The following is a 24340-nucleotide window of genomic DNA, read 5'->3' as shown; positions in this document are numbered from 1 at the left end:
TTCAATTCAAAATATGTACCCGGTTGTCAATAAAACAAACTCAATGTAACAAGTCAAAATTCAGATATGAACATACATAAAGAACATCCACAGTTTAAGTACACGTTAAAGAATACATGCCCACTACTCAACTTCGCATTCAAATTATTCCACCTCGGTTTGTACACCGTTGATCCTTTCCCCAACTCTAGCATAAGAAGTAAATATTTTGTATGTCAGAAATATATTGGTAAATATGTGTATATTAGCCAATCATACATGATATGTGCATGCACGTACTATGTGCATGATACTTATTATTTGCATGTGTTATATGATATGTGATGTATGCACATGCTTGCATGAGTGTGCCCGATAAGTTGTGTGTATTTGTCAATATGTACAATGCATGTGCCATACAAAAATTGCGCATGCATGGGCAAATGCGCATATATTACCTGTGCACCACTTGTTCACATTCTTGACCTCACAATTTGAATTATTAAAAGTATGTGTGCATGTATGTGCATGTGTGCATATATTACCTGTGCACCACAAGATCCCATGCCAGAACAGCTCCGACTTGTGTCATGTAACTCTGCAGCATAATACCCATCTGATCTGCATGAAGAGGATCAACCAAATCACTGATGAAGGTCAACATCCTCATCTGGTATGTTTATGAATGTCATCCACAAGGTTGTCGACCTTTGCATGCAATCCAGATAACCTCAAACCATACCATTCAGCTGTTAAGACAGATATTGTGTATGGAAGGATGATTATAACTTGTCAGTGCTTGGACCTATATTCAATCGATAGGATATAAGAGGATGAATTTCTTACCTCACCCGAGACTCTCATATAGCGATGGAAGCCTGCTCATCTACATTCTCCCGAACATGAAAGAAATCAAATTATAGATTAGATTAGATTTGAAAAAACTTCATGTACAATTTGAATTATTAAAAGTATGTTACCAGCAATTTCACTTTCTTGACCTCACATTTCACTGCTTGTCATAGTTGAGACTAAAAGAACAATACAGCACTCTAGGATCCACCTTCTAGAACGTCTCTAGTCCTCTGTCATATCTTAGAAGCATTTCCTTTTCAGCTCACATCTCCCCTCTCGGATCCTGGGGAGAGTTTCCAATCATTCCAAAAATGTTGTTGCAAGCTCTATCATTTTCTTCCATGAGTAAATCCTCTACAAATGACATATCAAAATCATAATGACAACAAAATTGAATGTAGTTTCAAGCCATTTCTTCTGATCAAGAAAACAAGAGTTGAGACTCATATTATACTTTGAGGTAAGCAATCTCTAGATCCTCGACTGTCATGCGAGTCAGATTTCATCCCTTCTTCAACATCATCTGATCTGTGCCTGACGGTTGCGCTATTCCTGAACAAAACAGTAAATTTGTTCATGATCCCACAGGCAGAAATTAAATAACTGGTAAAAATAATTCCAGTAGGCAAGCATTGGAAAAGATACAGAACTATAAGCTCATGAAAAATTATTAAAATTATTTAAGACATATCTTAGGCATCAGAAACACTATGCTACAAGAAATGAGTCCTTCACAGGCCTCAATCACTGGACTCCAAATATAAACTACATTCTTAACAAGATCGAGGTATTGGTAAAAAGAAGCATAACTTAGCCTAGGTCACAGTCCTACCATCTTTCGTGTCGTAGTCAGTATTTACCTCATTCAAAGCCATGTCAAAAAGAAAATAATGGGTAAAGAAAACCTCTCTTCTGAAGCTTTTCTTCGCTAAGAACTCCACACAACTTAGGCGGGGTGAAGGAACTTTTCAGAATAAGCACCACGAATTGTTAAAACTAATGTTTAATAGGGTAACAAAATAAAAGAATCAGATTAAGTATCACCTATCATCACCGTGAACTAAATCATTGATTGGCGTAACAAGTTTTGTGGGGTCAAGATGGACAGAGTGGTGGTAATTGGAAAAGCCACCCTGCACTGTAATGGTAACATTTAAGTTGGCAATGCTTTCTCGATGATGAGCAAATGTAGTTATAAACATTCATACATCATGTACAATTAAAATAAGCTGCACTTTTGTTATTTAAAAAAAGTGATTACTAATAACAATTCTAACTAATGAATTAAAAGTAGGTATTGAAAAAGCACTTGCAATTGGGATGATTGTGTTAACCTTAGTGAAGAAATATACTTCTCTACTACTTTGTCTTCCTCTTCGTTATAGAAGAACCACTTATCTTCCTGGGTAACAGAGTCCCAATTCGCAACTACTGCACAAAGAACAAATGAACATTATTTACATTGCGATGTGATGAGAAGGAAGACTATGGGACTATGATAAAACCTTGAAGTATAATGTTTGAACGATTGTTGTAGCCACTCAATTTCCAGAATATTTGCTGATTGTCTCCCCGAACAACACAGTCAGTTCTCACAGCATCAGATCTTTGATTCTCTGTTAGCAATGTATAAGCAAAGGAAAAAAGAAGCTGAATTAAGCTAACAACGAAAGTAGAGCAATAATGGCACCAGCTCAACTATGACATGCCCTTTATGTCATTGTGCGATAGCAAATCGAAAGGAATACGTCAAGATAATAGTTTACTAGTGAATTTAATTCACAAAGAACCATGAATTAGCAATAGGCAATGCTTCTTTTACATTCTATGAAGGAATATTTGCTTGCGACAAACTTTATACAAATAAAAGATATACTAATTTGAAACAAATGCCACTCTAACTTCGAAAGCAATACGTCATAAAAATCAAACAGATTTGTAAGATTAAAGTAGTAGTTTATAACCACACAGACACCGTTCGGAAGCAAAATCCTAGAATCCATCATGGGGAGCTCTATGAATCCACGAAGAACAATCTTCAAATTCACATAGAGACAACCTCGGATCCACAAAATAACATAAAGAGAGGGATTTTATTAATCAAAAGCACTAATACCCATGAGGCTACAATCCTTCATAAACAAATAAACATAGCCCACTCTACTATTGATAGGGCACAACTTTCTAAAAATAGAAAGTATCAAATACTATTTCAAAAGGCTCCCTATGATTGAGAAAAGAAATTGATCAAATTTTGAATTAAAACCAAACTGATTTCTTACTCCAAACTGACTCAGATTTTATTACTAAAAATGAATAATAACCTACAGCATGCGTCCTACATCACACATCCAGGTACGTGAATGACACCACAATGCAGCGAAGTCCTTTACATTTAGGCAAGAGATTTTGGCTAAAATTTTGCTAGCACGCATGATAAACTCAAGGGAAAGAAAACTAGGACCTAGCAAATCGGTAGATAATTCAACATCAATTAAGCCTTTTCCCAATAAAGAAGGCATGGAACATCTCAAAAATCTTTTCAAATTTCATCAATAAAACATAGATCTAAGTTTGATTTGATTTATAAACTAGAATTGTGATTCGATTTATATAAAAACTTTAGATTTTCACTAGTAAGAAGATTACCATGCATAAGAAAGATGAAACCACACTAATAAGTTACTCCAAGTTCACTAGTTTAGAACATCTAGTTACAACATATACAATTTTCTCTAAAATGAGTATATATCCTGTATTTCTACGAACATTTGTGATTTAAGGTAAATATCAAGTTACTATCAAACGAAAACGGAAGCCTTAAACTCTTGAGTATTCTTGATTAAAACTCCTCAATTTCAATAAATAGATTGAAAACAGTAATAAATTATGTAATTCAACTTTAAGAAAAATTTGAAAATAAATTAACATATATATCAACATTTTAAAGATTGGCTGCGTATGGAAAGCTCTTATGAATTTTTTATCGTTGTTGGGAAATTGTTGCAATATATCATGATTTCTTTAAAATATAGGACATCATTTGCGATTTTTTTGATATATTAGATATTATTCTGCACAAAAAATTGACAGAAATAGTTCCATATATGGATTCAAGTTTGACATTTTTTTGAAAGATTGAATTGGAGTTAGGAACCGATTGAGATCCCCGAAGATGAAACTCGCAATATAAATCTCAAAATAAGAATTAGAGCTCAATTACACCTCAATGCTTCTCCCTCCATTTCTCGAGTTGAGAGTCTATTCACCCTCAACTGCATGTTACTTCATCGCTCTCGACTATATACTGAAACCAGCAAGCCCTCCCTCCACTTCAAATGCCTGCTAAGTCATCACTTTTGACTGGACGTGGAAACAACCAAGCTATCTCTCTCCCTCCCCTGTCCCTCCCTCCTACATATTGAAACAACCAAACCATCTCTCCACTTCAACTACCTGTTATTTCATATCTTTTGACTACGTGTCAAAATCACCATGCCCACCCTCTCTCTCTCCTCCACCCTTCCTATTTGTTTTATCGCCCTCAATCTCTTTATCTCCTAGGTATGTCATAATTACATGTTTCGATATTTTTATATTTTAGATTTCATTGATATGCACATAATCACATATAATATTCGACATGAAACTCTGATGTTTATTGGATTTCCTTAGTATATTCCCTACATCCACCATCCAGTGTGGAATTTTCCATCCAATAAATTTTATAATCTGACATTTAGACCATTTTATCCTCTCCAATCAAATTAGAATGAACTATATGAATAACAGTTTTCTACATTGTGATTCACTGAATGCATGATAATACAAAGAATGGAGTCCTCTAAAACCTAGAGGCAGTTTTTTCTTGAGCGCTAGAGACATTGTTGAATAACTTTGCTCAACCTTCCCAACTAATTTCACTATTGAATAACTTTGCTCAACCTTCCCAATTACTTTCATCTATATGTGAAAATAGTCATTGTTTTAAATATCCCTGATATAGCTGATATATCAACCGATATATTTTCTTGTATGGCTTGCCACAAAAGGAAATGGTCTCAATATCCTTTATGGTTTTTTGGCAAAATTTGAGCAATATATCCCTAACATAACTAATATATCTTTCTATATAGCTTGCCGCAAAACAATATAGTTATGCAATATTCTTTTTTACTGTTTTTAGCAAAAAATCCAGCCTATGAAATATTTTAGCAAAATTCTAGTAAACTTTTTTTCCTAACTGAGTTTCGACAATTGGTTACCGATCCTGAACTTATATTATTTACAGTTTTGGATGTTTAGATTTCATTAAGTATGTTAGATTGGATATTATATCAAATATACATGTTTAGGTTGCATTTTGGGATGTTATATTATATATGCATGTCATTCAATATCCACAACTTGATATGGATTTTGGTCGTTCAATATTTCCCAGACATTTGAAGGACCTTGTCTATAGCCCATTTCCCTCTATCTTTATCTTCCTCATAAGAAAAATACATATACAACGCACGCTAAGTTACTATAATTTTATAGTTGTTTTCAACCACGTATGTCATGTCGTAACTAGTGTTTACATTCATAAATCTTATTCTATGCAAGATACTTGGAATATTACGCTCACCTCTTGATTTTTAAGCTAGAAAAATAATAAGGATGACCAACTTGTAATGTTTATAGTAAACCAATGTAATTGATTCGTATGCATATTGAGAAGTAAATTTATTTATGTTTGCACTTTTTTAGTTAAAAATACTTCGCTAAGATAAGGACATTAAAGTGCTACACAAAGAGATGTACCGGTAGTCTCTCAATCATCTTTATTGTCATCATCTTCATCTAGATCTTCTTACTATACGCATGGTGTACACCACATTGGCTTGACCAAATCCATGAGACTAAAATAGAATCCTTTAAGACCTTAGATGGATTTCAAAAGATCCCAAAGATTTTGAAAGCGTAAGATATTATTGAATATCTATCAGTACACCACCTATGCGATAAATTACATCTCTAATCTCTAACCATACTTCTCATTCTTCTCATTTTCAAGATGTCTAAAATGTGGCCAGGTATTATCATAGTGGTGACTGATTGAGTTTGGTAAAAATATAACATCATCATTAAGAAAATAAAGGATCTGATGTGGATCAGTTTGAACATCTAAGGTATATTAGGAGAGTGGAAAACACGAAATAAGAGAGTTTATCCTTCTATACGTTAATTTCATGAAGAATTTATTTACCAAATAAGATATTTGCAAGTTATTTCATGGAAAAGTATAGTTTTTCTTGGTTGGTAAAATTTTGTATAAAGTTTAAATATCTAAATCTGAGTTAAAACTAAGCGTGATATTGAGTTAGTGGAACCTTCTTCCTTAAGCTCTCTTTTTCAACTTTAGGGTTGGGACCTCAAAATTGTGCTGGGCTCCTATTTTACGTTTCACGAAAGCTTGTTTCAATCAATCAATAGTGGTCCTCCATGTATGGTCCTTTCTTAAGTTAATAATGCACTACGTACATATATTCCAATCTAGCAACACAAATCGACGATCTCCAACGATGATATCAATGTTTGATGATTTAACAACCACTTATAATTATTTAAGACATTCCTATTATAAATAATCTTCCTTCTTCTTTTCCTCCTCACTTAATTCTTCTCTTCCCCTTTCTCATTTCTCCTCTTCTCTCACCTTCATTCATCGCCCTTTCTTTCCTTTATGATTTCTCTTCTTCTTCATCTAGTTTCCCTTGTTCTTATTCTAATGTTGTTGCTCATTGTCATAAAAATGAAAATTCAATGTGTAGATAGTTCAAGTTCATTAATTCTTTCGACCACGATATCAGTAGTGATATAAGCTTAAGTTTTATTATTTTTAAATTTTGCGATAGAATGACTCAGTTTACTGAGGCCTGTGTCTTGCTTATGCCTCAGGCATCTTCGGAGATTTGCGTCCGACTTTGTGTTGTGCACTTGACATGCCCAACCTTGCCTTATGCGTAGCCTTGCATCTTGGATCACACGTGTCAGAGATATCATCCCTCACTTGGTGCTATGCATTTTGACAATAATGAGAGTTTCCATCTCAATAATCTACCTGCATTTGTCAAGAAAACATGACCTAACAAGGAGATTGTAGACATTGCTTATGCTTTATAAATACTATATTACTACTTATAGTAACTTCTTTTCTTTTATACAAGAGCAATTAATAACTCCAATTATCAAAATATTAATTAATTAATAAATATGGTGTTTAACTACTTAATGTTAGGACAGGAAATTCAAAACTGATGCTTTGAATTTGCAATTGTGTAATTTTGTTGTCATATATCATTCTTAATGTTTAATTCCATTCATAGTGCACGAGTAATTTCTTATTCAAAATGAGTGCGAAGAAAGAGGAATCATGATAAGTAGTAGCTAATAATAACTTTATTCATTGCTTCTACTTCTATTTTATTTTTCTACATGATCGGAAATTTAGGAAAGATTATGTATTTCCTCAATATACAAATTAGTTCGCCATTTATGTCAACTTTAATAATAAGGGATCACAAATTGTTGACTAACAGATTTGCGAGGTTTATTTCAGTTTTAAGCATTATGCAAGACATGATGTTATTTATAATGCTTATTCGCCCCCCATGAAATGTCGGATATAACTATATACATCTGAAACTTTGTAAGAGTTGCAATAGTTTCCGCTTATTTCGTAGTATGCCATTGCAAATTCCATTTAATGTTTACCATTAGGTTTTATTATTTATGAGATAGATGGAATAATACAAAAATGGAATAAAATAAAACAACTTTGAAAACTTGATGCATTCTTGTAGACAACCCTAGCCTATACAGCCATTTCGACTCTATAAGGGCCAAATGCTACAAAACTTCAAACTTGCCCGAATCGCACAAGTTATCAATCAAATTGAAGTTCTTGCAAAATCGCGAGGGTCAATGGGATTGTTGAAATTCATGAAATTTGGGAATTCTATTAGTTTGAACTTCAAAATTATGGCAAAGCTTCCAGACTATTTTCAACTTTTGGTAAAAAATTATTAGTTTAACCTTTTTTATTGTTGAGCCTATAAAAGACTTTTTTTGGATGATAGAGATAAGTTTTTGATGAAATAAAATCCTAGTTTATTGCTTGCAACAATTTTTATCTGGTGTTCTCTCTTCCTTTCAAGTTTTTAAATCCTGGTATGTTTGCAGCTCTAACAGGATTACATGAGAATTGGATAAATTAACCAGGAGCTTTATTTGATTCAATCTTCTTCCAATTAGTTAGGATTATATTCAATTTTATCTTTTTCCTATAGTTATCATTTTATCTTCATCCTTTTCAGTTGGGATTTTTATTTGATTTTATTTTCCTCCCTTTTATTTGCACGTGCAAATCAATATAAATAAACATGTAAAATTCTTTTTTTAAGATGTGGGGGAGATTATGAACTAGTATTGCACTAAGAAATCCTCCGCATATAAATTGCCATTTTTCCATAAGTATTGCCCCCAAAAACTAGTATTGCATTAAGAAACCTCTGGATATGAGTTGTCATTCTATCATAAGAATTGCCTGGGTATTGCAATTTTACCATAATAATTACGTGAGTGTAAGGCCCACAAATTTTATCTTTCTTTTGTTTTTCATAAACCCCTTGATGAATTTCTTCTTCTTCACAAATCTCCACCTCATTGTCTATTCATAATCCAAATTCCAAATATCACTTCCAACAACCTTTATCAACCTCACCTTTGTCGTCACTCAACTCTAGCAATTTGATGCCAACGAACTCACATATGAACGTTTGATCCTCCATCTTTCAAATTCAGTGCCCATACCAATGTTGCCACTCCTATACCGCATCACCGCTTCTTGCCAATGTTGTTCCGACATTGCTTCTCCATCAACTCCACTATCACCTTCTCCTATTTAATTCGATGCCTATGATGTCCAACTTCCAAATTCAAGCCCGCTCTGCCACTAGCTACGCCACCATGTATTCCCAGTCCCGGCCAGCTTTGTTGACATTCCACTAATTTCCCATCTTACATTATATTAAACTTGAATTATCAATGTTTAAAAGTATAATAAATACATGCATACTTGTATTTTACATGCATGCATGTATGCAGATGCATGCTTGTACAATCGCTTGCCTTATATACATTATGCAAATGCCTATACATGTATGTCTCCATATAGTTGATCTTGAATGTTCTGGCTTGTTTGCTTTTGAGTCCATTTTGCCTAAAGTGTCATATGCTTTCCGCTATCGGGCATAAACTCTTCAATTTTAAAATAAAAATGTCACAGTTACAAGCATCATAGCTCACAAGGCAGTAGCTATAGTTCACTTGATCTTCAAACTCCCATCGATTACCAAAAATTACCAGGTACAAGTTTTGGATTGAGGTAACCACTCACTCATCTAAGCACATTAAATGAAAAAAACAACCATGTAGAGTGCTAATCTCCGAGCCCGATCTAACTAAACCTTCTAGAAGAAGCTTTTAGATTATTAGTACGTTAGCTGACTAGCACCAGGTCCAACAAAATTAGATTGTTAAATGAATAGTACAATGTTATTGCTAGAACCAAAGGAACCAAATGATAGATGAACAATAGACTAACATAGTCATAGTTAGAACTAAAAGAAAAGTAGTTCACTCAACTAACTAAAATAGGAAGAAGCATTTAATTTTGGCAACATACTCTTAGATATAAGTTCAACATATGCAAGAACTTCAGCATGCACTTCATCTGCGTCAGCCCGTAATTGAGAAAGAAACCCATCAAACTCAGGTAGAGAGTGTGGAGTTCCCTCTCTGGCTAAAAGCATAGCTTCGGCAGTCTCATCCTTAACCTGCTGTTTTAAAACTTTTTCCTGCAAAAGATCATGTGTTAGAAAATTAAAGTAATATAAAGCAAACAAAAACTTGTAACCAGTTTCCACAACCAGAAACCTTTTTCTTGGCAGCAAGTAACTTTTTTTTGTTCTCCTTCCTTCCTTCATCAAAATTTACAGCCGCTTTATCTATCCAACTCCTTAGCTCTCTGAGAAAAAAAGCTCATCATGAGGATTTATGTGCAGAGAATTATGATATGGTTAAGTGTAAACTAACACATATCACTTACCCTGTGTAAAGAACCTCATCACAAAGGAAGTTTAATATCTTCAATTTTATAGACGGTTTGAGATTATCATATCCATCTGAACCATTGTCTAGAAGGTCCAGAGGCAATCCCTCCAAGGTGCACTTAGATTCCTCTATGCATCTTTTAAGGGCTTGCAACCATGCATCCCCGCTGTTTGGTGATATTATGTGTTAGATCAGTCAGGAAATTTTTAAGAGAAAAGATTAAGCGTTCAACAGATAGAAAATGATATCAACATTCAGTGAGAACAGAATGCAAGGAGATATACTCTTTTTTCATGTCCACTCTGATAAGCGACAACAATTTGATAGTAAATTCAACATGTGCCGAATACACTCCATGACGTTCAAGACACCCTCTCGTTAAATCTCGGAGGACGCACTCAGGCTGCCCTTCCCTTATATCAAGGACCTAAAGAGAAAGAGATTCATCAGTAAACAAGCTTCGAGGTATAAAGGCATAATAAAACTATAACAGGTAAAAATATTGTATCAAATAGGCTCTTGGGAAACGTTGATAAACTAAAAGGGTGACCAAGCAAGAAACTGCAGTAGGTAGATTCAGAAGTAAAATAGAGTAATTCACAAGTAAATTGACCAATTTTAACAAATATACAAACTCTAAAACCTTGTTCCCAAAGTTTAGTGCTTCAGTAACATTAATTCTTTTTCTGTTTTTAAGCAACGGTGGGATATTAACTTAGTCAGTCTAGCTAAAAGCCATGAGCATTCCAAAAGAAGCAATAATCATGACCTAGTTCAATTAAATTAGTCAAGTCAAAGAATTTAGATGTAAGCATAGTCTGATATGTAAATGCACATCAGATAAAAACAACCTGGGAGAGCCTCTAAAACTAACCCAAATCATGAAGGATTATACCTCAGAGAATGCATTGCAAAACTCCAAGAACTGCAAGGCAGCTCCAACATCCTGAGCTGGCAATTCAGTGCCAGCAACTTCTGTTAATGGACTGCCTTGCGGAAGTATAATGTCTTCCAAAGGATTGGACCCAGCATTTCCATGATTTTGATTGCCATGTTCTTTACTGATGCCAGATGTCCCCAACTTCAATCTTTTTGCCAGTCCCTCTTCATTTGATCCTGCTTCATTCTCAAGAGACTGGCTCTCCTTGTCTAGACTTCTTTTGGAAGACGAAGAGCCCTTCAAGAAACCAAGTACAGAAAGTAATGAGTATTAAGATAACCATATCCTTCTTCATTCATATTAATCATCAAATTCAAATGACTGAAATTTTAACATAAACTCATGGAAAAAAAGTTGTACCTTGTTATAAAAAGAAGCTTTTGATTCTATGCTCTGGGGTTCCAACTTTTTCGCACCTTTGTTATCCAAGAGTTCATGGACTGAATTGAACCCATTTGATTTGGCAACATGAGTTAGTATTCCAGTTGGCTGGAACCCTTTCCGTTTCCTGAGAAACCAAAATTACAAATCAATACAAAAAATAAATAACCAAACTTTCCAATATTAATTCACACAACATTTTAGAGAGCATTACATGCAAAAACTGCAATTACAAACACCGCGACATTTGGGGCAAACCCAGTTCTCTACCTTCCCCACTTCATCTGCATTTTCGCCATATCTAAACAACCAAAACAATCAAATTGAATCCATCAAAGAAAAAAGGAGAAGAAGAAAAGAAATTGACAAGAAATTACCTATTCAGAAGACATTTGTGGCAGTAGGTAAGAGTGCACAGCTTGCCTTTTTTTAGCTGCTTACAGAAAGCTGCAAAATCCCTCGTCTTCTGCCGACACTGTAAATCATAGGTAACAACCGAAATCTAATAAATTGAATAATAAAAAGAGAATTTTTTTTTCCTGAATGGGAAAAATCCGAGAAAATGTATACTGTGTCAGATGTCGAGACCTTGGGCGACCTCACAAGGAAAAGATGGCATTTTGTGACACCGGTCATGTTTTTCTCAGCAAATTTTTAGTAGTCAACAGGTATGAACACAAAAAATCCAACAAATTTTGTAAAATTGCAACGTGCTTCTTCTTGTAGAGATCTCGCTAATAAGTAAAACTGAACGATGAAGAAATGAAAGTTAAAAAAAAGGGTACCTGATGGCAAGTCTTTCCATTTTCAGAATCATAGATCCGCGCTCCCTTGACATGAACTATGGGATTGTTGGTCCCCTTCTTCTTGAGGAAAAGAAGAGGGTTTTGACTACTGTTCTCTTCTCTCGGGTTGACCTCAATAGCAGAATTCTGGTTACTGCTCCCTTCTCTCTGGTTGATCTCAGCAGCAGTGTTCTCAGCACTAGATTTCTCAACACGAGCCATTGCTAGAGATCCGGAGAGAGCTTCAATTTCAAGCAGAGCGAAAAGGTCAAAGATCAGGAGATTAAGAGAAAGGATGGTTTTTTTTTTGTATAATCTTGTACGGGGTTTTGATGTGGGCACGGGGAATTTTAAAGCAATGGAGAGGAATTGAAATTTTTGGAGAAGGAATGGTTTTCAAGTTTGAGAAAGGTATATGAGTGCATAGAATTTGAGCACTGGCCGGAGAGCAGATGGCTTTTGGGCCAGAGAGAAAGGGTTTTATTTTTTTAAGGAGGAGTGGAACATTGACAAATATGCTTATTAAAACTCATTAATGCATCAGAAAATCCAATGAATCTTTACCTGTTGCACTGGTGGTCCAAGCAATATCTAACTTGGGGTAAACGGAATTAAATCGGCACCTCTTTTGAGGTTTTAGTTTAGGAAAGTGACAAGACAATGGTCAGTAACCTGACACGTGCACAACACGACACGCAAAAAAGGCATGGCAAGGTTCAGAAGGGGGCGGTTACATTTGGAGACTCATGAAAGAAAACAATGTAACCAGGCGAGGCACGTAATTTGAAGGGTTGGAAAGGCATTGAAATTTTGGGGAAGGAAATAGCTTCCACATCTCCGAAGCTCGTTTTGAAAGTAACGTCCATGGATTTGTCTTAAAAAACAAGGCGAGTTGAATTTGAACGCTATAGAGAGGATGGTTTTGAGGAAAGGAAAAAGGGTTGTTTTATTTGCTTATTTTAACAGAAGGGAGTGAATATTGGCAAGTATGCTCATTAAAATTCATTAATGCACTATCCAGTAAACCTTACATATCCAAAAGGCTTGTTTTATTACTTACTATTTTTATAGAGGGGAGAAAATATTAAACAAGTATGCTTACAGAAAATCATTAATGCATGAGAAAATATTCAATGAATCTTATACATCATATAGTTGGTGGTGCAAAGAGCCGTCTGCTTTGGAATCAATGCAAACAAGAGTTCTCTAAATTGGCACACTACTCCAAAATTGCTCCTTAATATTCAATGTAACTAAAATTTTTATTTGCACCTCTTTTGAGGTTTTAATTTGGGAAAGTGACAAGACAGCAGTGTTTTAAAGTAGGCCGATATTATCGATTTATCAACGATATATATTATCGATTTATCAACGATATATAGGAGTTAGGCCATGGCTGTTATGGTTTCCGCAAAAACTTATTGCATATCGTTTTTAGCTGATTTGTCTCGAAATGTCAGTGTAAATCCAATAAAACGGCCAAATTCTTGTGGGTTAAATCGCCCGATTTTCTACAATTTATATTCTAAGTGAACTTGTTCGGGTTTGGAGGCAAAAACCCTCTTTTTTCTAATACCCGACCCCCATCCGCTAAACAAAAACCATGCTATCTCATTCTATTTCACATCCGCTCATCGTGTAACCTTAATTCCTCGCACCTCCATTGTTCCTCTCCCCCAAATCGCTTACAAATTTTTTTGACGACCTCCCTCAGAAACACTCTGGATATTTTATTAAATGAGCTTGGATTACATTTTAGGACATTATATTATATATGCTCATTATCTGATATGACACTTTGATTTTTATAGCTTATCCTTGATATATCCCCGATAACTGGTAACCAATATGAATTTTGGCCGTCAAATATTTTTTGGATAAATGATATTTAAAACCTCACAAGACAGATAGCATTGTCTTGACATGTGAAGGACACGATGCAAAGAGTAGCATTGTGAGATTCATAAAAGACAGTTAAATTTGTGGACTCGTGCAAAAGCACAAATAACCAAGCTTGGACGGGTTCTTTCACAGGGGTGGGTTTGGAAAAGTATTAACAATATTGAAATAAAAGAAGCTAAGACTATAACCACAATAAAACATGTCTCAATGAAAATGTTAATTGATAGTCATTAATATTCTTCACGAAATATTAGACATGTCTGCGTATAATCTTAATTTGCAAAAATGAAAAAACAAGTCTAATTACTCTGACAGATGAAAGATGCTAGAAAACCACTATTGTTGGTGTCCAAAGAGGGTTGAATCTAAGGAACAATGGACAGAAAATGTTTTCTGGACCAAAAAAAGGATGGGTTTTTTTTAAAGACTATAGCCAAAACTTATTAATGCATTAAATTAACAGAAAATGTTGGCGCACATTTTGATTTATTTTGTATCGGAAAGTGAATTAGACATCATAATTCTAACATCTGTGCAAGATGACAGAAAAGATCAGCACAGGTTCCACAAGTAGACGGTTATGTTTGGAAACTCGTAAAATATAGATAGTATCTCAAAATGTGAGATAGGACGAAGAACATTTTTTAGGCTCTTGGAAAGAATATAGGAAACATGATGCTCAATTTGAACACTCAGAGAGGGGATCTTTTTCAGGCTAGAGAAAAGAGAGGCTTGTTTTATTCTCTTTAGATGAGTGAATATTGATAAGTATGCTCATTAAAACTTATTTACGTCAGTAACTATATAATAAATCTTGTCAATAATACAACTCATGGGCTAAGAGCTTTATACTCTCATATCAGTAGAAACCAAAAATAATATGATAAGTACACTAATCCAAAAATTATTCTTCTTTAGACCATCAATTGTACTTTTTTCTTAAAATTCAAGGTAAACAATCTTTAATTGGTACACCTTTTGAGGTTTTAGTCTAGGATAGTTGACAAGATAGTCATCATTACTCGGACATGTGTGCAACACGATGCATGGAGAAAAGAACATTCTAGGTTACCAAAGGAACGATTATGTTTGGACTACTTATGTGGTTAACAAAGGAACGATTACCTTTGGACTACTTATGAAAAAGCACCCAGTAACCAAGTTCGTGCAGTTCTTTTGCAAGGGTAGGTTTGAATGTAGGGGAGAGTCTACTAATTCGACTCAAATGGGGGGCTTGAATTTGAGCATTGGAGAGGAGATGGTTTTCCGTATAGGGGATATGGGTTCCATTACTAGGAGTGGATATTGATAAATATACTCATTAAAACTCACTAGAGCATGAGAAATTATTCAAAAGTCTTTCATGTCAAATTGCAATAGGTCTAAAAGCTGCCTACAATTGGTGCAAACAAAAACTGTTTAAATAAACAAATATTAATCCAAAAACTACTCTTGTTATTCAAGTTAATGAAATTTTATTGTCACCTGTAACCAATGTTTTAGAAAGCGCTAGGAACTTCTAGGCGCTAGTCCTAGCACCACGTGCTTAGTTGAATGCTTAAGCGGCACATAGACGTTTTTAACATCGGGAGAGGAAGGATCATTTTCGAAGATTCAAATCATATCCTTACTGTTTTGCTCAAGATAAACTTGGACATAGAGTTTTGATCTCCAGTACATTTTAACTTAGCTAACTTTCTTCAATCATTACTATGCGTAAGCAAGCAATATACCTCTTTCTAAGAGCGTACAGTTTGCGAAAGCAACCTGTTCTCCCCTAGGCGCTCACAAGACTTAAGAGGGGTGGCCTAGTTACTGCTTAGGTTTAAGCAGCCGTCTAAGCAGGCGCCCAGACTGCTTTTTAAAACAATGCTTGCAAACAACCATTTTTCGAGATACAAGGAAATATTCCATGATAAAGTGAGAATTATGAAATAACATAATGATCTGGTTAGAGTAAGAATTGGGCTATGCTCATGTCGAGAAAGTTCAAGGCAAGACTTTAATAAATTTATTGGATACTATCCCTCTTATAACCAAGTAACTAATGAGGTCTCTGCTCTCGTGCGGTAATGGTTATGATTGTCACCGGCATGGTTGTCGGCCTTTGTAATCTAAATAGTTTAATCTAAATAGTTTACAGTAAACATTAGGATTTAGCAGAGATGATAAAAGCTAAGTATAAAAGGATGTTGAGAACGTACAATTACTAATAAACCGTCTATCTCCAGTCCCCTTAACCTTGTGCTGCTCCTTCTAAAGCGGTCCAAACAACACCTCAAGAGCTCAACAATTTTGCTCGATGATAGAGTATAATGAGAGGATGAGTCTCGTCCTCACCTTGAGACTATTGCAGAGTGTTGGAAAACTTCTCATGCACATACTCCTGAATATGCCAACATGAAAGGAATAAAATTAAGGCTAGATTAGATGATTAGATCTGAAGCAACTTCATTTACAATTTGAATTATTAAAAGTGTGTTTACCTGCATTTTCACATTTTGATTGTCTATTGTTTATCGTAATTATGACTAAAAGACCAATATGCATCCTTCATGAGTTCCTGAACATATAGTGATTTACCCTATAATTCTAAAATTTTTAGTTTAATTTCGACAAGAGACTACCTAATGAAATGCATAACTTTAATATTTTATATCTGAACTTTCAAATGCTTGTGCTCAATTTGAGCAAAGGACGGGGATCCTGAGTGATGGTTGAGCTCTTTCGTTGCTTGGTTAGCACTAGCATTTTTCTAAGGAAAGATTACCAAAATATATAAAGACAAATATATTGAAATGATAAAAGCATATTTAACCTAAAAATTACCAGAGTCATGTGGATCTTCTCATTTGAAGAGAGGAGTTGCAAATCCCATGTGCTCCAGTCCTATGTAATTTCGTGGAAGCATTTCTGTGTGTAGCTAGCATCTCCAATCATATATCATTAGGGGAGTTTCTCATCTTCTCCAAATACACAATCCCAACCCTTATGATTGTCGCTCATAACATAACTCTTATATAAATCACATGTATATAAATCACATGTCAAAAACACATGACAAAATGATAAAATTTAAAACAGCTATTTGTTGATCAAGAAAACAAGAGATGAGATTCACTTTGAGGTAAGCAATCCTAGATTCTCGACGAAAAGATGAACCAAACTTTGAACCTTCTTCAACATCACCCAATTTGTTTGATGGTTGTATGACTCCTGGACCAAAGAGTGAAGTTGTTCGTGATCCTAGAGGCAAATATTAAATACCTAGTAAAAAATAAATCCAACAAGCAACATTAGGAAAGATAACACTATATGCCCATGAAAACAAATTAATTAGTTAAACAACTTTTTCTTTTCCGAAATTAGAAACACTATTAAACACGAAAAATTAGACATCTACATACAAATATTTACCATCCTATTCTATAAAAATAACTTGTCTATAAGTTCTGCACTTATTAGAGAATATTTATGTGATTATGGCCAATAACAAATGTGATTAATGAACTATAAGTAAAAAAATTGATAAAGCACAAGTATTAGGACGATTGTATTTACCTTAGTGAAGAAATATACTTCTCCGCTATTTTTCTTTCTCTTAATTATAAAAGAACCACTTATCTTCTTGGACGGCAAAGTCTCAATTTTAAACTTTTGGATACAAAAAAGCGTGCACATTAGTGGTGATGTGATTTGATGAAAGGAAACCTAGCGGACTATGTTCAAACCTTGTAAGTATAATGATTGACCAATTATTGTAGCCACTTAATATCCAGAATATTTACTTATAGCTTTCCCAAAAAACATAGTTAGTTTTCATAGCAACAAATATTGATTCTCTATTGCTAGCGTATATACAAAAAAAAAAAAGCTAATTAAGCTAACATAGTAAGTAGAGCAATAAAAGAGCAACAATATACTCAAGAGAATATTTTACTAGTAAATTTGATTCACATACAACCATGATTTACCGATTTGCAATGCTTCTTCTGCATTCTATAAAGGAATATTTTCTTCTAACGAATTTTATATAAATCAAAGATATACTAGTTATTGAAACACATATCAGCCAATTTTTTGTAAGTGAATTGAACTTTCATTACCAAGGAATTGGAGTACAGACAGACCCGACATACCTGCGTTAATATCAAATCCCTCTACAAAGAACCCTCATAGCAAGTACCTCACACTATGAGCTGGGATGCAAGAATGTACCACAGTCAAAACATCCATCTTAATCTTCTTCACAATCAAATTCATAGAAGCTCTCTTCTTTACAAACAATCTAGAGTTTCTATCTATCCACACATGATATATATAGGCACTTAAACTTGCCTTGAAAATCTTCTTCCCACCATTCTTCCTCTAGGATGAGCAATACATACTTGCAAAATCTACAACCAGCTTTGAGGTAAGTTCTAAATTTCATTCTATAGCACAATACTCTTCCACACTATGGTAATAAACACACATTTAAAGAAAAAACGCTCAATATTTTCAGGACATTGGTAACACAAAGGACCACAAGTTTTGAAAAGAAATCCCCATCTTCACCAACCTATTTCCAGTTAACAATCTTGATCTCAGCACAAACCATTCAATCATGCAGGCTTTGGTATAGTCAAAGGATTTTACACCACAGTCCACCATGACCAAAATTTTGATCATCATACACAAGGTAATAAACAATAGAAATTTTGACTTTTGCACCTACCAAGCAACTGGTAATTCTTTGACAACAAATCTTTGACGACAAACAGAGCTATCTACCCAAAATTGCAAAATAAAATCCATTTACGTTAACGAGCCTCTTCCATGACCAAGAATCACCCACTGTAGCTTGTAATTGCCATATATCATAATGCTTTAAATAGGTTTTATGAACCCATTTAATACACAAAATATCTTTCTTACAATTGATATCATAAACAACTCTTAACTAAAGAAGCCATGTTACACCCTTCAGCATGAAATAAGCCCAAACCTCCTAAACACTTTGATTTAGACATATCACTAGAGAAACCAAAGCCATTTTTTTATCTTGGTCTAATTATACCTCCCCAAATATATTTTCTACAATCAGCATTAATGGGTTTTAGGACATATTCAGGCAAAAGAAACACTAGTCCAAGAAACTTGAACCCCAAAGAGAACTGACTTCACCAAAGTAACCCTTTCTTTCAGCATAAGATAATCTTCTTGTAGACGAGGAATGAAATTTTGCTACATCAGTCAATTACAAATGCAATATGTAATATAAGTAACAAATTAAACCGATTATTAAAAGGGAAATTAATTGTAGCCAGCTGATTATAAGAGGTTATGCATTGTGCCCCTTTAGAAAGAGTCGACAGCTTAAAACACCTTGGACCTAAAAATATATGATTGTACCTCCTAAACACCACTTTACACCTTATTCTTCTTTTCTTCTTCCCATTTTGCCCATTGTGCCCTTTGTCCTCATCTTTCCTTCCTCTGATCCCTTCTTCTCTTTTATCTTCTTCTTCACATGATTTTAGTCAATTTGAAAATCCAAACAAATATTGATTTCCTCCGTTTAGCTAAAACATTTTGTTTAAATTCTGTGGGAAATTTGCTTTAATTGTTGAAGGTTAGTTGTCTCATTGTTTGTTCTACTTTGATATTTGGATGCTTAAGTTTCGATTCTCTGATCCAAATTCTCGTTACCTTTGGGCTTGTTGATGATGATGCTAGAAGGGTATTTTATTAGAGTGATAAAGAATAATTTACCTTGAACTATTATGATTTGGAGATTGGTGAAAGGTGGGATGCTTGGAATCTGTTTGATTAATTGCCTCACAGAGATGTGTTTTCTTGGACTTGTTTTATTGCTCGGTATTTGTAGGTGGGTTCATTGATTAATTGATGAAGAGAGGACTTTTGTACGTAATAGTTTTGTCGCTTTTTCAATTGATATGTATACAAAGTGTTGTAAAAATGAAAATGAGCCATTGTTTCTATTGGTAAAACTAAGAGCTTCCGTCCTTTGTCCTGATAATTTTAAAAACATGGCCTGCTTGCAATTTGTGCGAACTCAATTTCACTATACCAAGGATATTCAATAGAGTTTTTTGAGAGAGTTCGGCTCATAATTGGAAGAAGTTCTGGAATGAAATATCGCCGTCCATGCTTTGTTTTAGAATTTTATGATTTCAATCTCTTTTTATCATGGTCATTTTGATCTGAGTACAAAGAAGAAGATGAAAGAGAAGAAGTATGGTTAAAAAGGGGAAGATAAGGACAGAGGGCAAAATGGGAAGGAAAAAAAAGGAGAATAACGTACAAAGTAGTGTTAAGAGAGTTCAAACATCTTTTTTTTAGGTCCAAGATGTTTTAAGTTGTTCGACATTTTTGAAGAGACCACAACGCACAACTTCTTACAATCAGTTGGCTATAAACAATATCCCTTTTATTAAATAAGTAGTAATTTATAACCGCACTCAGTTATAAGTGTGTCAACCTAATGCAGCAAAGTCATTTGTATTCAAAAGAGATCATAGCTAATATTCTACTAGCACGGCTAATACACATAACTACTTTCAAGGGAGACAAAGAGGAACTCATAGTGTAATTTAACATCAAGTATGAAGCAATTCCATGAAGATACCACCAGCTCTTCACCCTCCATAATGTGCCAAAATCTTGACCAAGGAAATTAGGGACAAAAGAGGATTGCCTAGAAACACTAGAAGACAAGTTGCAGTAAGAAAAGCTAGGAATTACTAAGTTCATGACCATGAAAGAAATCTTCAAGTCTACAAGGTTATGAAATTCTCTTGAAGATGAGGGGTGGACATAGATTTTCTTCTGGAAGTCTACAATCAGTCCCAAAGGATAGAGAAAAGTTAAGGAACTTAGAATTCAATTATAATTTTTAATTTTTAATTATGTATTGACACGATTTCCAGGAAATCCTGGATCCACCACTGTCTAAAATGAGTATATATACCATGTAGTTATACTGACTTTTGAGATTTAAGGTAAAATATTAATTACTATCAAATAAAAAACAGAAGTCAACTAAAACTCTTCAATATCAGCATATAGACTGAAAACAGTAATATATTATGCAATTCAACTTTAAGAATGTTTTATTAAAAACTAATTAGCATATATAATCAAATTTTTAAAGATTCGTTTAAAAGGTCATATAGGAATTACAGTAATCAAAAGTATTAATTTAAAGCCGTTGCTAAGTCATGAAAATCGTTCTAGTTTTTACCTTAATTGTTACCATCATATCTAGAAATTGGATCCAAATTGCACGTCATCATATTTACCAAAATGGGCTATTAAAGAACTAATAAAAGAGAAACATTCACAAATTGACAGACTAAAAACACACTAAAAATCTTAAGCAAGTTTACAAAATTTTCAGTCCGGTACAGATATCATTGTAAACCTAATCCTATACCACCCATTTGTTTATTTTAAGTTTATATACATCCTTCCCCTATCAATGCTTCACTCATACATAAATATGTAAGATGTGTTCTCATGACAGGATTTTCAACTGTTATGTCCACATTCCAATTATAGACATGATGTAACTTGTGTTTGTACTAACACATGCATTCCTTATATATTAAGGTTATAAAGTGTCGAAGCCTGCTGTATAATTGTACGCGCCGGATAAGTAATTTCATTTATAGAAAGCAGCTTTTAATTAAATATGCTTTGAAAAAGGGGAATAAAGACATCTGAAAATTCTACATGAAGGAATGGATTGATAGTCATCATAAAATCAGCTTTGCCATCATCAACATCATCTGCACACTCTCCAGCATTCAAAAATGCAGCATGTCAGCCAAATACCGATTTGCATGACTTGTCGCAACAAGTAAGGTTTTACACATAGTTCGTCTTAGGAAATTATTGTAATATCTTAGGCTGTTCTCTGATATATCAAGATAACATTTGAATTTCCTAATATTAGGTGTGATATTTTGTCATCAAAATAATCTATAAAAATAGCTTCACATGTAGTTCTAGCTTAACATTTGTTATAAGTCAGGTTTGAGTTTATGACTCAGTTGACCAATAATCCCAAGCCTAAACCAGCTTTATACAAATCTCAAATTAGAAATTAGAGCTCAATTAAGCCTCATTCCTTCTCACCTTTCTCGAGTCGAGAGTCTCTCGACTTCTTGTCACTACACTTTTCACTTCATGTTGCACTCAGTAAGTGGTAAGCCTCTCCCTTCCTAGATCTCTTTGCCACTCTCTCAACTCATCTCCGTTGTATCACCCTCAAGTTCTTTCCCCCTAAACATGTCGTATTTAGATGATTTAACACTTTTGTATGTTTAAATTTTATTTAAGTTATCTACGACATGCATGATATTTACTTACTATCCCCCACATCTTATGGGATTTTTTAATCCAACATAACTCTGATATCCGATGTTTAGAACATCGATCCTCTCCGATGAAAGTGAACTGAACGACATGAATAGGGTGTTTCTTCTCTTTGGAATCAATCCAAATCCATGATGCTACTGAGCATGGAGTCTCTGATGCCACGAGCTAGTTTTATAAATAAAAAAAGAAGTTAATATTCAAGTGTATATAGATATTGCTGAAACCTACCTTATCCCATGCTTCCCAAGTAATTTCTTTCGTAGCTCACCTCTCTCTCTATCTCTAACTAACTCATAAGAAGAAAGTACAAACAAGATGCACCCTAAGTGACCAGATTTCAAATTGTTGTTTCCAACTAATGATGCCATTTCGTAACTCATACTTGCATCCATACATCTTCTCTATGCTACAAATTTGAAAATTATTACCCTTGCCTAATTGATTTCTACACTTAAAAAATTAAACTGACACCTACTTGACCAACTTGTATTGCTTATAAGAGAGCAATATGCAGTTGAAAACAATGTGATTCACTCACATTTTAAAAAGTAATTTTACTTATGTTTTTTCACATTTCTTGTTTTAAAAAAATAATTTACAAGGTAACTAAAGACATAGAGCACTACATTCACCTTGGTTGTAATCATCATGTAGATCTTCTTCAATGAAAATAAAGTGAACTAAATGGAGGGCTGTACAAGGCATTGGGTATGACCACTCTAAAACATCAGATGGTTTTTAAAAGATCCCTAAGACTTTTAGGGCATATAGAGATACCATGCCCCACCCACCAAATTAATTTGAAAATTATGCCCGTACAAGTTACCTATTCAGAAGACATTTGTGGCATAAGTAAGTAAGAGTGCACAGCTTATCTTCCTTCAGCTGCTTACAAAAAGCCGCAAAATCCCTGGTCTTCTGGGGCACTGTAAATCATAGAGAACAACCCAAATCTCATAATGGTGTTTGAAAAAAATAATAAATCAACAAAAGGTGTCTTTTCTGCATGAGTTAAATTACAGTTTCTAAATTGAGTTAAGGTACCAAATGGATTTGTGATGCTGTCCAGCCCTATTTCGCGCAGGCTACTTCCACATGGGGGGGGGGGGGGTTGGGGGGGGGGGGGGGGGGGGGGGTGCATTTTTGTGATATTTGGGTCAAATTCAACAGAAAATTGTCATAATAAGTAACCGAACCAATAAAAAACAGAAAACTAGAAAAAGAACTAATACCTGATGGCAAGTTTGGCCATTTCAGAATCGGAGATCTTGGGCTCCCTTGACTACTGCCGCAGAGAGAGCTTTGAGAGAAGGTGAGAGATCCCATGATTGAGGAGAAAAAATATGATACAACGGGAATTTGAATATTTATTTTTTTTAAATGATTTTTTTGGGTAGGGACTGAAATTTTTGAAGGAGGAAATGGTTTCCACGGATGGGGATGGGAAGAGTCCTGAGTTGTAGCCGTGGCTGGACAGCAGGGTATAGCTTTTGGGCCAAAAAGAAGCGCCGGGGGGTTTGTTCATTCTAGGTTATTGGTTGGTGTAATAATACGAGGGTAATAGAGATAAACTGCAGAATGAGAAAATTTTGAGATAAACTCGTTCACAAATTTAATCCCAAAAACCGGTTCTATCTCAAGTTTATTATAGAAATCAACGCAGTTTCTGGCCACGTCAGATTCGTGACCAGTAACAGGGATGTTTGAAAAAAATCACGGTCCTAATTAGTCGGGTTGCTAACCCTAGCAACCCCGACTAATTAGTTGAGTTTTAACAGCAGTGGGCACTAATATGCAAGCGGAGAATATGGTTAGGCGGCAAATTAGTCGGGGTTTAAAGCCACGACAAAATTTGTCGGGTTCGGAACCCCGACCTTTTTAGTAGGGAGTCATTTCAACCTCTCATCATTAGTGCTAATTATCAATGTTTTTAGTTCAAGTAGATAATGTTTGG

General features: G+C 34.6%; 1 protein-coding gene across 10 annotated transcripts; it reads right to left on the bottom strand.

Annotated features, from left to right (window-relative positions):
- On the bottom strand, positions 1–23939 carry LOC109829198. 10 transcript variants are annotated; one of them, XM_020396345.1, is made up of 22 exons: positions 23619–23931; positions 23213–23312; positions 17123–17268; positions 16831–17016; positions 16342–16387; positions 16206–16257; positions 12100–12341; positions 11692–11789; positions 11529–11615; positions 11294–11441; positions 10889–11170; positions 10278–10420; positions 9989–10159; positions 9817–9907; positions 9566–9737; positions 2340–2450; positions 2169–2265; positions 1289–1386; positions 960–1188; positions 826–865; positions 525–728; positions 1–187 (listed from the first exon to the last, which is right to left on the bottom strand). In XM_020396345.1, exons 5-19 carry the CDS (start codon positions 16381–16383, stop codon positions 1097–1099), a joined length of 1926 nt encoding a protein of 641 aa, XP_020251934.1. In that variant the 5' UTR covers positions 16384–16387; positions 16831–17016; positions 17123–17268; positions 23213–23312; positions 23619–23931; the 3' UTR covers positions 1–187; positions 525–728; positions 826–865; positions 960–1096. The 10 variants fall into 10 exon arrangements, with proteins under 10 accessions (XP_020251934.1, XP_020251942.1, XP_020251941.1 ...); XM_020396353.1 differs by having other exon boundaries at positions 2187–2265; positions 16831–17268; positions 23619–23934; XM_020396352.1 differs by having other exon boundaries at positions 2169–2262; positions 16831–17268; positions 23619–23933.

Source organism: Asparagus officinalis, chromosome 1 (assembly GCF_001876935.1).
Source record: "Asparagus officinalis chromosome 1, Aspof.V1, whole genome shotgun sequence".
Classification (NCBI taxonomy): domain Eukaryota; kingdom Viridiplantae; phylum Streptophyta; class Magnoliopsida; order Asparagales; family Asparagaceae; genus Asparagus; species Asparagus officinalis.
This window is presented reverse-complemented; position numbering and strand designations above follow the sequence as displayed.